The sequence below is a fragment of the Mobula birostris genome, chromosome 22 (genome assembly GCF_030028105.1).
Source record: "Mobula birostris isolate sMobBir1 chromosome 22, sMobBir1.hap1, whole genome shotgun sequence".
Lineage (NCBI taxonomy): Eukaryota > Metazoa > Chordata > Chondrichthyes > Myliobatiformes > Myliobatidae > Mobula > Mobula birostris.
In genome coordinates, this window is record NC_092391.1 from 42,459,820 (window position 1) to 42,473,540 (window position 13,721).

The following is a 13,721-nucleotide window of genomic DNA, read 5'->3' on the forward strand; positions in this document are numbered from 1 at the left end:
TTTGTATATATTCCAATCAGTTCCAATTTTCATCCCAAAATCTTTTTTTGATTATGTAGATTCAAAAATTTCCTCATATATTTGGCAGAATAAAAATCCTAGGTTAGGTAAAAGGTATTTACAGAAGTCTAAAAAGGAGGGGGGGCTTGCCCTCCCGAATTTTAGATTCTATTATTGGGCAATTAATATTCGATATTTAAAATTTTGGTTACGAGATCTGGACGTATCTTTAAATCCTCATTGGGTAAATCTTGAATCTAATTCATTACAAGGGCTTTCCTTCGATTCAGTTTTAGGAACTTCACTTCCTTTTATTTCTTTTAAATTATATAAACAAATGAATAACCCAATAGTTAAGCATACTTTACGTATATGGTTTCAATTTCGGAGATTTTTTGGGTTCAATTTATCCTAGCAAGCCCTATCTTGTCAAACTTTCTTTTTCAACCTTCCACGATGGATCAAGCTTACTCTGATTGGAAAATTAAAGGTATAATATCTTTTCGCGATTTATTTATGGATAATTGTTTTATGTCTTTTGATCAACTTTCTAATAATTATAATTTACCCAGATCTCACTTTTTTAGATATTTACAGATTAGGAACTTTTTAATTACTGTTTCCCCTAATTTCCCACATCCATATCCAACGGATATTTTGGAAAAAATTTTAGATTTAAATCTCTCTCAGAAAAGTGTTGTAGCAATCATATATGATATAATTTTGAATTTATGTCCTGATGCTTCTAATAAAATTAAAGCTGACTGGGAAAGAGAACTTGAGATTAATATACCGATTGAAAAATGGGAAAAAGTTCTTCAGTTGGTGAATTCATCCTCTGTGTGTGCTAAGCATAGGTTAATACAGTTCAAAGTAGTACACAGGGCTCATATGTCCAAAGATAAACTATCTCGCTATTACTCTTATATTAATCCAATATGTGACAGATGTCATTTCGAGATAGCTTCTCTAACCCACATGTTTAGGTCATGTCCCCTGTTGCAGAAATATTGGAAAGATATTTTTGATATTATTTCAACGGTTTTAAATATAGACTTACAACCGCATCCAATTACTGCTATTTTTGGACTACCAATGATAGATTTAAATAATTTAACCTCTTCATCACGAAGAATGATTGCATTTCTTACTTTAATGGCTAGAAGGTCTATTTTGTTGAATTGGAAAGAGATTAACCCTCCTAAGGTATTTCATTGGTTTTCACAAACTATGCTGTGTTTGAATTTGGAGAAAATTAGAAGTGCAGTTTATGACCCTTCCATCAAGTTTGAAAAAACTTGGAGGCCATTCATTCAGCATTTTCACTTAATGTAATATCTTTATTTCCAAACCTATTTTATTTCTCTGTATTGTTGTTGGAGGGGAATGGAGTCATCGGCACTAAGGTTTTCTTCTTTTTCATTTTTAAGTTTTTAGATCTGCCCAAGTCTTTTACATAGAAACATAGAAAATAGGTGCAGGAGTAGGCCATTCGGCCCTTCGAGCCTGCACTGCCATTTATTATGATCATGGCTGATCATCCAACTCAGAACCCCGCCCCAGCCTTCCCTCCATACCCCCTGACCCCCGTAGCCACAAGGGCCATATCTAACTCCCTCTTAAATACAGCCAATGAACTGGCCTCAACTGTTTCCTGTGGCAGGGAATTCCACAGATTCACCACTCTCTGTGTGAAGAAGTTTTTCCTAATCTCAGTCCTAAAAGGCTTCCCCTCTATCCTCAAACTGTGGCCCCTCGTTCTGGACTTCCCCAACATCGGGAACAATCTTCCTGCATCTAGCCTGTCCAATCCCTTTAGGATCTTATACGTTTCAATCAGATCCCCCCTCAATCTTCTAAATTCCAACGAGTACAAGCCCAGTTCATCCAGTCTTTCTTCATATGAAAGTCCTGCCATCCCAGGAATCAAACTGGTGAACCTTCTTTGTACTCCCTCTATGGCAAGGATGTCTTTCCTCAGATTAGGGGACCAAAACTGCACACAATACTCCAGGTGTGGTCTCACCAAGGCCTTGTACAACTGCAGTAGTACCTCCTTGCTCCTGTACTCGAATCCTCTCGCTATAAATGCCAGCATACCATTTGCCTTTTTCACCGCCTGCTGTACCTGCAGGCCCACTTTCAATGACTGGTGTATAATGACACCCAGGTCTCGTTGCACCTCCCCTTTTCCTAATCGGCCACTATTCAGATAATAATCTGTTTTCCTATTTTTGCCACCAAAGTGGATAACTTCACATTTATCCACATTAAATTGCACCTGCCATGAATTTGCCCACTCACCCAACCTATCCAAGTCACCCTGCATCCTCTTAGCATCCTCCTCACAGCTAACACTGCCGCCCAGCTTCGTGTCATCCACAAACTTGGAGATGCTGCATTTAATTCCCTCATCATTTTAGTTTAGTTGATTAATTTTGTCTTTCTTTTGGGTTGGGATTTTTTTTTGGTTTTGGTTTTTTTTTCTTTTTCATGTTTTTTAGTTTTTTTTTTGATTTGTATTATCCGTTGTTAGTTGATTTGTATTATCCGTTGTTAGTGTCGAGGTATGCAGAAATGAGTTCGGTGGGGCAGGAGCAAGCTGAGATAATAGGTCGGCCAGGACAGGCAGGTTTGTGGATCTTGGGTAGGAGGTAGAAACGGGAAGTGCGGGGTGTGGGAACTATAAGGTTGGTAGCAGTGGATGGGAGATCCCCTGAGCGGATAAAGTCAGTGATGGTGTGGGAGACAATGGCCTGGTGCTCCTTAGTGGGGTCACGATCGAGGGGTAAATAAGAGGAGGTATCCGCGAGTTGTCGCTGTGCCTCGGCAAGGTAGAGGTCAGTACGCCAGACTACAACAGCACCCCCCTTATCGGCGGGTTTAATAATAAGGTTAGGATTAGTGCGGAGGGAGTGGAGAGCAGAGCGTTCGGAAGGAGTGAGGTTGGAATGGGGACAAGGTGCGGTGAAGTCGAGACGGTTGATGTCCTGTCGGCAATTAGCGATAAAGAGATCCAGAGCAGGCAGAAGACCAGAGCGGGGTGTCCATGAAGAAGAGGAGGGTTGAAGATGGGAGAAGGGGTCATCGGTGGGGGTGGAAGAGTCCTTGCCGAAGAAGTAGGCTCGGAGACGGAGACGGCGGAAGAAAAGTTCCGCATCATGGCGAACACAGAACTCGCTGAGGTGTGGGCGAAGGGGGACAAACGTGAGGCCCTTACTGAGAACAGAGCGTTCTGCCTCCGACAGTTGAAGGTCGGAGGGGATGGTAAAGACCCGGCACGGATGAGAGCTGGGATCAGAGGGGGGAAGGGGGAGGCTGGGGGTGTCAATAGAGAGGGGAGGGTTGGGGTGAGAGGAAGATGGAGCCTCCGAGGGCCCAGGAGTTGACGGTGGGATCTGAGGAAGACGGGGCTGCGGAGTGGTGGTGGGGGAAGGGGAGACGGGAGTCACAACAGCAGCACATAAAGACCCGGCCTGGAGTTCAAGGCTGGAATCTTGAGAGCTGGGATCAGAGGGGGGAGGGGGGAGGCTGGGGGTGTCAATGGAGAGGGGAGGGTTGGGGTGAGAGGAAGATGGAGTCTCTGAGTACCCAGGAGCTGACGGTGGGATCTGAAGGAGACGGGGTTACAGAGTATTGGTGGGGGAAGGGGAGACGGGAGTCACAACAGCAGCACATAAAGACCCGGCCTGGAGTTCAAGGCTGGCATCGCAGTTGGTGGTTGCGCAATCGCTGTGAAGGTGTCCATGGTCGTTGCTGGAGTCCGGGTTTTGAATATGCCCTGAGGTGTTGGAGCCGCCGAGATCAATGCCAGGGGCCGCAATCTGAAGTTCATGCCTGCTAGCGTCGGGGCCGGCAGGCTCTGGAGTCCGTAGATGTAGGATTTTGCGATCTTTACCTAACATGACAAAGTCAAAAAAACGGCGATTGCAGGCGTGAATCCGACAGAGGTCTCAGCTTGCTCCTGCCCCACCGAACTCATTTCTGCATACCTCGACACTGTTTTATCACCCCTTGTTCAATCCCTTCCGACCTATGTTCGTGACACTTCTCACGCTCTTAAACTTTTCGATGATTTTAAGTTCCCTGGCCCCCACTGCTTTATTTTCACCATGGATGTCCAGTCCTTATATACTTCCATCCCCCATCAGGAAGGTCTTAAAGCTCTATGCTTCTTTTTGGATTCCAGACCTAATCAGTTCCCCTCTACCACCACTCTGCTCCGTCTCGCGGAATTAGTCCTTACTCTTAATAATTTCTCCTTTGGCTCCTCCCACTTCCTCCAAACTAAAGGTGTAGCTATGGGAACCCGTATGGGTCCTAGCTATGCCTGCCTTTTTGTTGGGTTTGTGGAACAATCTATGTTCCGTGCCTATTCTGGAATCTGTCCCCCACTTTTCCTTCGCTACATCGATGACTGCATTGGCGCTGCTTCCTGCACGCATGCAGAACTCGTTGACTTTATTAACTTTGCCTCCAACTTTCACCCTGCCCTCAAGTTTACCTGGTCCATTTCCGACACCTCCCTCCCCTTTCTAGATCTTTCTGTCTCTGTGTCTGGAGACAGCTTATCCACTGATGTCTACTATAAGCCTACTGACTCTCACAGCTATCTGGACTATTCCTCTTCTCACCCTGTCTCTTGCAAAAACGCCATCCCCTTCTCGCAATTCCTCCGTCTCCGCCGCATCTGCTCTCAGGATGAGGCTTTTCATTCTAGGACGAGGGAGATGTCTTCCTTTTTTAAAGAAAGGGGCTTCCCTTCCTCCACTATCAACTCTGCTCTTAAAAGCATCTCCCCCATTTCACATACATCTGCTCTCACTCCATCCTCTCGCCACCCCACTAGGAATAGGGTTCCCTGGTCCTCACCTACCACCCCACCAGCCTCCGGGTCCAACATATTATTCTCCGTAACTTCCGCCACCTCCAACGGGATCCCACCACGAAGCACATCTTTCCCTCCCCCACTCTCTCTGCATTCCGCAGGGATCGCTCCCTACACAACTCCCTTGTCCATTCATCCCCCCATCCCTCCCCACTGATCTCCCTCCTGGCCCTTATCTGTGTAAGCGGAACAAGTGCTACACATGTCCTTACACTTCCTCCCTTACCACCATTCAGGGCCCCAAACAGTCCTTCCAGGTGAGGCAACACTTCACCTGTGAGTCGACTGGGGTGATATACTGCGTCCGGTGCTCCCGATGTGGCCTTTTATATATTGGCGAGACCCGACGCAGACTGGGAGACCGCTTTGCTGAACATCTACGCTCTGTCCGCCAGAGAAAGCAGGATCTCCCAGTGGCCACACATTTTAATTCCACATCCCATTCCCATTCTGACATGTCCATCCACGGCCTCCTCTACTGTAAAGATGAAGCCACACTCAGGTTGGAGGAACAACACCTTATATTCCGTCTGGGTAGCCTCCAACCTGATGGCATGAACATCGACTTCTCTAACTTCCGCTAAGGCCCCACCTCCCCCTCGTACCCCATTTGTTACTCATTTTTATGCACACATTCTTTCTCTCACTCTCCTTTTTCTCCCTCTGTCCCTCTGAATATACCTCTTGCCCATCCTCTGGGTCTCCCCCCCCTTGTCTTTCTTCCCGGACCTCCTGTCCCATGATCCTCTCGTATCCCCTTTTGCCTATCACCTGTCCAGCTTTTGGCTCTATCCCTCCCCCTCCTGTCTTCTCCTATCATTTTGGATCTCCCCCTCCCCCTCCAACTTTCAAATCCCTTACTCACTCTTCCTTCAGTTAGTCCTGACGAAGGGTCTCGGCCTGAAATGTCGACTGCACCTCTTCCTACAGATGCTGCCTGGCCTGCTGCGTTCACCAGCAACTTTGATGTGTGTTCCTCAGAAAATGTAGTCATGATACACCTCCAGTTCTCTTCTTATGCATCTTGATTGGTAAATACACTCACTGGTCACTTTATTAGGTACCTCCTGAAGTGGCCACTGAGTATATGTGTGTGGTCTTTGCTGTTGTAGCTCATCCACTTCAAGGTTTGAAGTGTTGTGCATTCAGAGATGCTCTTCTGCACACCACTGTTGTAACACCTGGTTATTTTGAGTTACTATTGAACCAGTCTGGCCATTCTCCCCTGATCTCTCTCAGTAACAAGACATTTTTGCCCACAGAACTGTCGCTCACTGGATTTTGTTTTTTGTTTTCTCTGTAAATTCTAGAGACCTTTGTGAGTGAAAATTCAAGGAGATCAGCAGTTTCTGAAATACTCAAATCACCCTGTTGGGCACCAACAATCATTTCACAGTTAAAATCACTTATTTCTTTCCCGTTCTGATGTTTGGTCTGAACAACAACTTAATCTCTTGACCATGTCTGCGTGTGTTTATGCATTGAGTTGCTGCCACATTGATTGGCTGATTAGATATTTGCATCAAGGAGCAGGTGTACCGAATAAAGTGACCACTGTGTGTATAGTGCCACCGTCCTTACCTTGGTGACAGCGTGTTCATGGCCAACAAATTTCTGCTGCACGCCACCAGATTTCCAGTTATATATGACTACAATCTACAAGGCAAGGAAATGAGACCTATGTGATTCCAGTACTGAGTTAAATTGGTACATAAATATTTGCAAGAATTTACATATAGACTATAGATGCCATAACAGCAACCTATTTTGAATAACCATTTCAAATAGTGAATAAGGTGGAATTTACACTTCAGGACAAATTGACATTACAACACACACAGTACACTAGCTGTACTACCCTTCATAAATTAGAAAGAATACTACAGTAGACACAAAACTGGGAGAGATGGGAGAAAGAGGTGCATTATGATAGTATGGGTATGTATATGTGTGTATATATACATGCACACGCATGCATGTATATATTAGATTTAATATCATAAAGCTCTTCGATACTAAACATTGGGGTAAAGTCCTCCTCAAACACGTTCCTTCCATTTTTACTATTTCAGAAGATAAAAATTTCACCTTGTCATTTCCACCGGACACACATCGTTCAGTTGAGAGGGAGGCTAGAGATGTCACAGCATCAGTGTGTGCAGGACTGTACTGCTGCAGGGTTTGAGTGGTGGAATAGTGGTTCTCACCTCTATCAATCCTGGAAAGAATAGAAAACTCAAATTCAAAACAAACTTCAACCTACCAGTGCCGAGGCTTTATAAGGCATTGGTCAGACATTACAGTCTAAGAAGCAATGTGCTGGCATTGGAGAGGGTCCAGGAGGTTTACGAGAATGATCCCCAGAATGGAAGGGTTAATGTATGAGGGGCATTTGGCGGCTCCAGACCTGTACTTGCTGTAAATTAGATGAATAAAGGGGGAAATGAAGAATCAAATCTACTGAATATTGAAAGGGGGAATATGCAGAGGATGTTGCCAATAGTGGGAGAGCCTAAGACTAAAGGGCACAGCCTCAGAATAAGAGGACATCCCTTTAAAACAGCAATGAGGAGAAATTCCTTTAGCCAGATGGTGGTGAATCTGTAAAATTCATTGCCACAGATGGCTGTGGAGGCCAAGTCACTGGGTATATTCAAAGCTGAGGTTGATAGGTACTTAATTAGTAGGACATTAAAGGTTCTGGGGGGAAGGCAGGAGAATGGGGTTGAGAGGGAAATTAAATTAGCCATGTTTGAATGGTGGAGCAGACGCAATGGGTTGAATGGCCTAATTCTGCTCCAATGTTTTATGCTCTAATAAATGAAAACCAAACAAAACCTAATGAAGTCGGAAAGTTGAAATGAAACCAGGAGTCTCAGACACTATTTGTTAGCTATGTCCTGTCCAGAGATTATGCCTGGCCAACTGAGTATTTCAGCATTTCCAATTCTCAATGCCAGAGTAAGCCACATTGATTAGAACTTAACCTCTTCCCCCTTTCATTGCTTTAAAAGTAAAATGACTATTTACAGTGCAAGGTTGCTGCAATTTTATTCATGAGTGGCTGTCAGATCACAATGTCTCACAGACTGATGTGATGCTACTTGTGTGCGTGTGAAAAGAGTTAACACATCACTCGCAGCAGCTTCTATGCCAGATGTGGGGGCCTTACCATCAGCAATACCAATAAGGAGACAACTTAGTAAATCTCTCTGTCAGGAAGTCTTCTGTTATGCCTGAACATGGCAAAGCAAAGAAATTGGTTCTACTGTGGCCTTCGCTAAAGCTATAGAGGAATTCGGAGGAGGTTTGGGTCCCAGACGTGCAATGCACAAGCCAGTGGGCATATAGGCATCCAATCACAAACAAGAGAAAATCTGCAGATGCTGAAAATCCACAGAAAATGCTGGAGGAACTCAGCAGGCCAGGCAGCATCTATGGAAACGAGTACAGTCAATGTTCCAGGCTGAGACTCTTCATCAGTCCTGTGGCACATATGAACCAAATCCTAGCATTGGACAAGAAGCTCTTTTACCTTGTCTTACGTTAACAAGCAGGCACACAGGTACAGGGAGGAAACCCAAGGCAGTAAACCCAAAAAGTCTGAAGTAGAATCCAAACATGGATTAATGCCATGAATGTGTTTTCATTAACTCTTGCAACAAAGACAGTGCCAAAATCTGCATTCCTTTGGACCCTGCCACTGATATCAGTGGTGGAGGAAGGGTAATGGGGCTCTAATGTATGAGTAGCCAGAATTTTCATATCTTTTACCCAGGCTTGTGACATAAACATAAGACTACATTTTATTTGTAGAACATTAAAATAATACTTTAGTATGAGAATCAGAATCAGATTTAATGTCACCGGCATATGCTATGAAATTTGTTAACTTTATGGCAGCAGCACAATGCAATACATGATAAATATAAAAAAGTTTAATTACGGTGTGTATGTGTATATACTAGTTAAATTAAGATAAGTAGTGCAAAAACAGAAATTGTAAAAAAAATAGTGAGGCAGTGTTCATGGGTTCAATGTCCATTCAGAAATTGGGTGGCGGGGGGAAGAAGTTGTTCCTAAATCACTGAGCGTGTCCCTTCAGGCTTCTGTACCTCCTACCTGATGGCAACAATGAGAAGATGGCATGTCCTGAGCGGTGAGAGTCCTTAATGATGGAAGCTGCTTTTCTTAGGCACCGGTCCTTGAAGTACCCATGATGGGGCTGACTAATTTTATAACTCTCTGAAGCTTACTTCAATTCTATGTAGTAGCACCCCCCCCGCCCCCACACCAGACAGTGATACTTCATACAGCAGTCAGAATTGATTAGCCCAACTTGACTGGTGTAGAGAATGGAGAGCAAAGCTGCTGCCATCAAGTCCAGAAGTCAGCTGAAGTTGCCCCCCTACCCTCCAACTATTAAGATATTGACCTGCCACTGTCCAATTGCTTCAAAGTATCCTTGAAAAATAAACTCAATATGTGGACCATATGCATTGAAGCAGACAAAATAAGATGAAAAGAAGGCGACTAGAACTTTGATTGGCAAGTTGGAATGTCAGAACCACATACACAAGATTGACAGCTAAGCTACAGCTTATTGACAACACCTGCACAAAACTTGGGATTGGTACAGAATGGGAGAATCTCAACATTAGTGTAGACTCCTTGAATAAGACAAGACTTGCTGCTAGTCAGTTAATATTTCAGTTGAATGTAAAACTTTGAGATAAACAGGATTTTTAAGAAGCAGATTACATGAGTCCACAAACATTTCTTAAATAGACAAAGACAATAAAAGAAGAAACACATTAAAGGTTCTGGGGAACAGTCAATGGATTGGGATCACACCAGTTAAACATAATTCATATTCAAACTCAATTCTTACATACTTAAAAGAAAGTCAGATCAGAGATTATTTTGTTATTGTTGCAGCAGGCCACAAGTCTAAAAGTTCAAATATCTCTGTGGCAAATAGATGTTTTTAAAATTGTGGATTGGTGCCATGAAAATAAATGTCCTGCCTCACCTAACATGTACAGCCTGTGTTTGACTCCACATTAAAATTAAGTGGGCTTCAAACAACTTGGGACGAGCATAGACAGCATATTAACTTTGGTGTTGCACCTGGGTACGTCAAGTGTAAAGAGACAGTACACTGTTAAAAGGGAAAGACCCTTACGAGTGTTGATGAGCAAGTTCACGGCTTGGGGTTCAAGTTTACAGCTCTCTGAAAGTGGCTACGCAGGTTGATAGGGTGGTTAAGAAGGCAAATGGCATGTTTGAGAGAGTGAGTTCAAACGTTAGCCATTTGATTACTAATTTAATTGGTTCTGCTCAACATTGTGGGCCAAAGAGCCTGTACTAGTTATGTTGTAGTTTTACAAAACACCATACAGACACATCAGGAGTATTACATACAGTTCTGGTTGCCCTGTTATATGAAGGATGTTGAGGCTTTGGAGAGGTTGCAGAAGTTTACCAGGATGCTGTATGGATTGGAGGGCATATGCTATAATGAGAGGTTGGACAATCTTTGGTTGTTTTCTTTGGAGCAGCAGAGGCTGAAGAGAGATCTGACAGAGGTTTATAAGATTATGAGGGCGTAGATTGAGCAGACAGATAGTACCTTTTTCCTAGGGTTAACAATGTCTAATATCAGAGGACATGCATTTAAGGTGAGGGGGGAAAGTTCAAAGGAAATGTGAGGGGCAAGTTTATTTTATTGTATTGTATTTATTTATTTGAAAACAGCAAGAGGTAGGCGCCTGAAGTGCACTGCCTGGGCTGGTGGCAGAGGCAGATGCATTAGGGACTTTTAAGAGATGTTTAGATAGGCACATAAATATGAGGGAAATGGCAGGATATGGATATTGTATAGGCAGAAGGGATTGGCTTAGTTGGCCATTTGACTACTAATTTAATTGGTTCAGCACAACATTGTGGGCCAAAGAGCCTGTTCTAGTGCTGTACTGTTCTACGTTCTATCATCATCATTATGCGCTGTGTCATATGATGTAGGCGATCATGGTTTATCCATGACCATGATGGTTCTAGACAAATATTTCTACAGAAGTGGTTTGCCATTGCCCTCTTCTGAGCAGTGTCTTTACAAGACAGGTAACCCCAGTCAATATCAACTCTTCAGAGATTGTCTGTCTGGCATCAGTGGTCATATAACCAGGACCCGTGATATGTACGAATACGTACGAGCTGCTCATACAACCATCTACCTGCTCCCATGGCTTCACGTGACCCTGATTCCGGGGGGGGGGGGGGGGAGCTAAGCAGGTGTTACACCTTGCCCAAGGGTGACCTACAGGCCAGTGGAGGGAAGGAGTGCCCTACACCTCCTTTGGTAGAGATGCATCTCTACCCCGTACCAAGTTCCTTTGGTAGAGACGCATGTTCTATGTTTAACCATATTCCAAGAAGAAACACCAACAAATTCTTACTTTGCACATTCTTATTTCTGGAGAGTAGCCTGCAATATGATGATATATTTGTTAATTGTTGTTTATCATTACCATTGTTATTTATGGTCTCTGTACTCTCACAATACCTGTATCGAGATATGTTGTGTTTCTGTTTGCTTTGCAGTTTCCCCATGCCAGCAAAGCATCAACTGGTATCAGCTAACTGGCATGTGAAGAGCTTACTTGGTGACATAGTATCAGCTGCATTTAATAGCACCCTTCAACTCGATGCATGGTGAAGTCCCGACCCTATGAGAAAGGAAGATAAACTGGACAAGAATCAAATTGAAGTCGCAGTTAAGTAGACTTCTTAAAACTTTAATTTGATACACATCTACAGTGCTTCCAAAAATGTTTTGATAAATATCTTTTTGCAACAGGTTTATTTAAAGAATTTGCTATTCGAGATCAATAAAGAATTTATTATTAGTTATGTAGCCAACAAAGATACTGTAATTAGGTATCAGAATACATTAAAAGGAGCTATATACACAGTAAAACTCCAACAATCCTGCATCTGACCATTCAGAATCCCAATGGTACAATATTTGGTTCACCCGGTAATATTTGCTCCCTTCCTACTCAGGAGGAATTCTTTCCAATTTGGAGGAACACTAGAACTAGAGGACATAGCCTCAAGATTCGGGGGAGTAGATTTCAGATGGGGACAAGGAAGAACTGCTTTTCCCAGAGGGTGGTGAATCTGTGGAATTCTCTGCTCAATGAAGCAGTAGAGGCTACTCCAGTAAATATATTTGAGAGAAGGTTGGATAGATTTTTGCACAGTAGGGGAATTAAGGGTTATGGGGAGAAGGCAGGCAGGTGTGGATGCGTTTATGGCCAAATCAGCCATGATCTTATTGAATGGCAGAGCAGGCTCAATGGGCCAGATGGCCCACTTCTGCTCCTAATTCTTATGTTCCCACATTACTGTTCAACTCACTGGGACATTTCTTTCACGGCCCTCTTCCATTGGAATAGTTTCCAATTTTCCACATACCATTGAAACTTACCTGCTTATTAGAAAACTTACTCAAACATGATATAGTGTTTAGAAAAAAAATGAATTAAAGATTTATTTGTGTAATAATATCTAAAACTCTGGAAAACCTACTAGTCCTGCACTGCCAAAATTCTGTCCTTGACAAATCATTAGAGATTTACTATAATTGCAGGGCTTCAAATTAAATGTTGTGTGCTGGCAACGTGTTACAGAATGCAATGACAAGGTTGCATGATACTAAGGCAGATCATTGTTGCCTTATTTACTTAATTTATCTGGAAAAGTAAAAGCTAACCAAATATATTTACAAACTTGATGTCATGTACCAACATCTTTATCATTCTTCTAACATGGAGAGTGAACTTGGCACATCAAGTGTCTACGTTTTCAAACTCAAAAGTGAGGGGGAGGGTGTTTACAGAAATGAAAGAGTCAGAATTAATATCACTGGCATAGGTCATGAAATTTGTTGTTTTAGGGCCGCAGTACATTGCAAGACATCGTAATAAAACTATACATCACAAGAACTATATATATACTGAATATTGCAAAAAGAGTTAAAAAAAAGAGAAAAAGAGAAAAAAGAAAGAAAATTTTAACAGAATATTTTGAAAATTCAAGAAGTTCAAATTCATCAGGCTGAGGAAAATGACTGTGGACCTAGATACCGGACTATTTTTCAGGCTGATGGACCATGGGAGAATGCCAATCTCAGTAAGTTCTTTGCTTTGTGACAAAAGTGTGTCATTGCAAATCCTCTTACCGCAGACTGATCAGATCAACATCGGTTTCAATGTGTTGTGTCAGGATTACTGTCTGCGCTAATGTTCTTCGTATCTACAGCCACTTGGCAGAACAACGTTAATTTACAGGACGGCATTGAGCTCTTACCTTAACACAGCAACAGTCAAGGCTGTTTACTCAATTCATTATCAGCATGGGCTGCATCCTATTTATGTATCTACTTCCTCCTTACAATCCCTATTATCCTCCAACCTATGCATTTCGATGTGCATTTATTTTTCTTCGTCTGTGCATTTTTTAGCCCCACCTGCTTGCTTTTGCTCGCACCTGGCAACGCCTCTCCGGTATCCAAGGGAGTTCCTCCTTCTAACCAGCCCCAAGCCGCTGCTTCCGGTCCGTCAAATTAACTCCTCCCATCGTCGTTTGGTAGGAGCGGGGCACATGTGGGATGCGGGGCACATGTGGGATGCGGGGCACTGCTGGCTTTTGGGGATGCTTGCGCTTTGTGCCCTAAAACCAAAAGCTGAATGAAGGAAACGCAGCCAATTCAAAATGCTCTCATTTTTTATACGTAAAGATGTGAAAATCAATTAGGGATAGATAGTAG

General features: G+C 43.1%; 1 protein-coding gene across 2 annotated transcripts in view; it reads right to left on the reverse strand.

Moving 5' to 3' along the window:
- Nucleotides 1–13,455, reverse strand: part of wdr31 (WD repeat domain 31) — a 62,161-nt gene extending 48,706 nt beyond the window's left edge. Inside the window, exons 1-4 of one of the 2 annotated variants that reach the window (XM_072240064.1) lie at nt 13,422–13,455; nt 11,454–11,636; nt 6,977–7,106; nt 6,470–6,544 (exon numbers count right to left, since the gene is read on the reverse strand). In XM_072240064.1, coding sequence (XP_072096165.1) covers nt 6,470–6,544; nt 6,977–7,106; nt 11,454–11,500 — 252 coding nt within the window. In that variant the 5' untranslated portion in view covers nt 11,501–11,636; nt 13,422–13,455. Of the gene's footprint in view, nt 1–6,469; nt 6,545–6,976; nt 7,107–11,453; nt 11,637–13,261 lie in introns of both variants that reach the window. The other variant, XM_072240063.1, reaches the window with a different exon arrangement.
- Nucleotides 13,456–13,721: the final 266 nt, after the last annotated feature.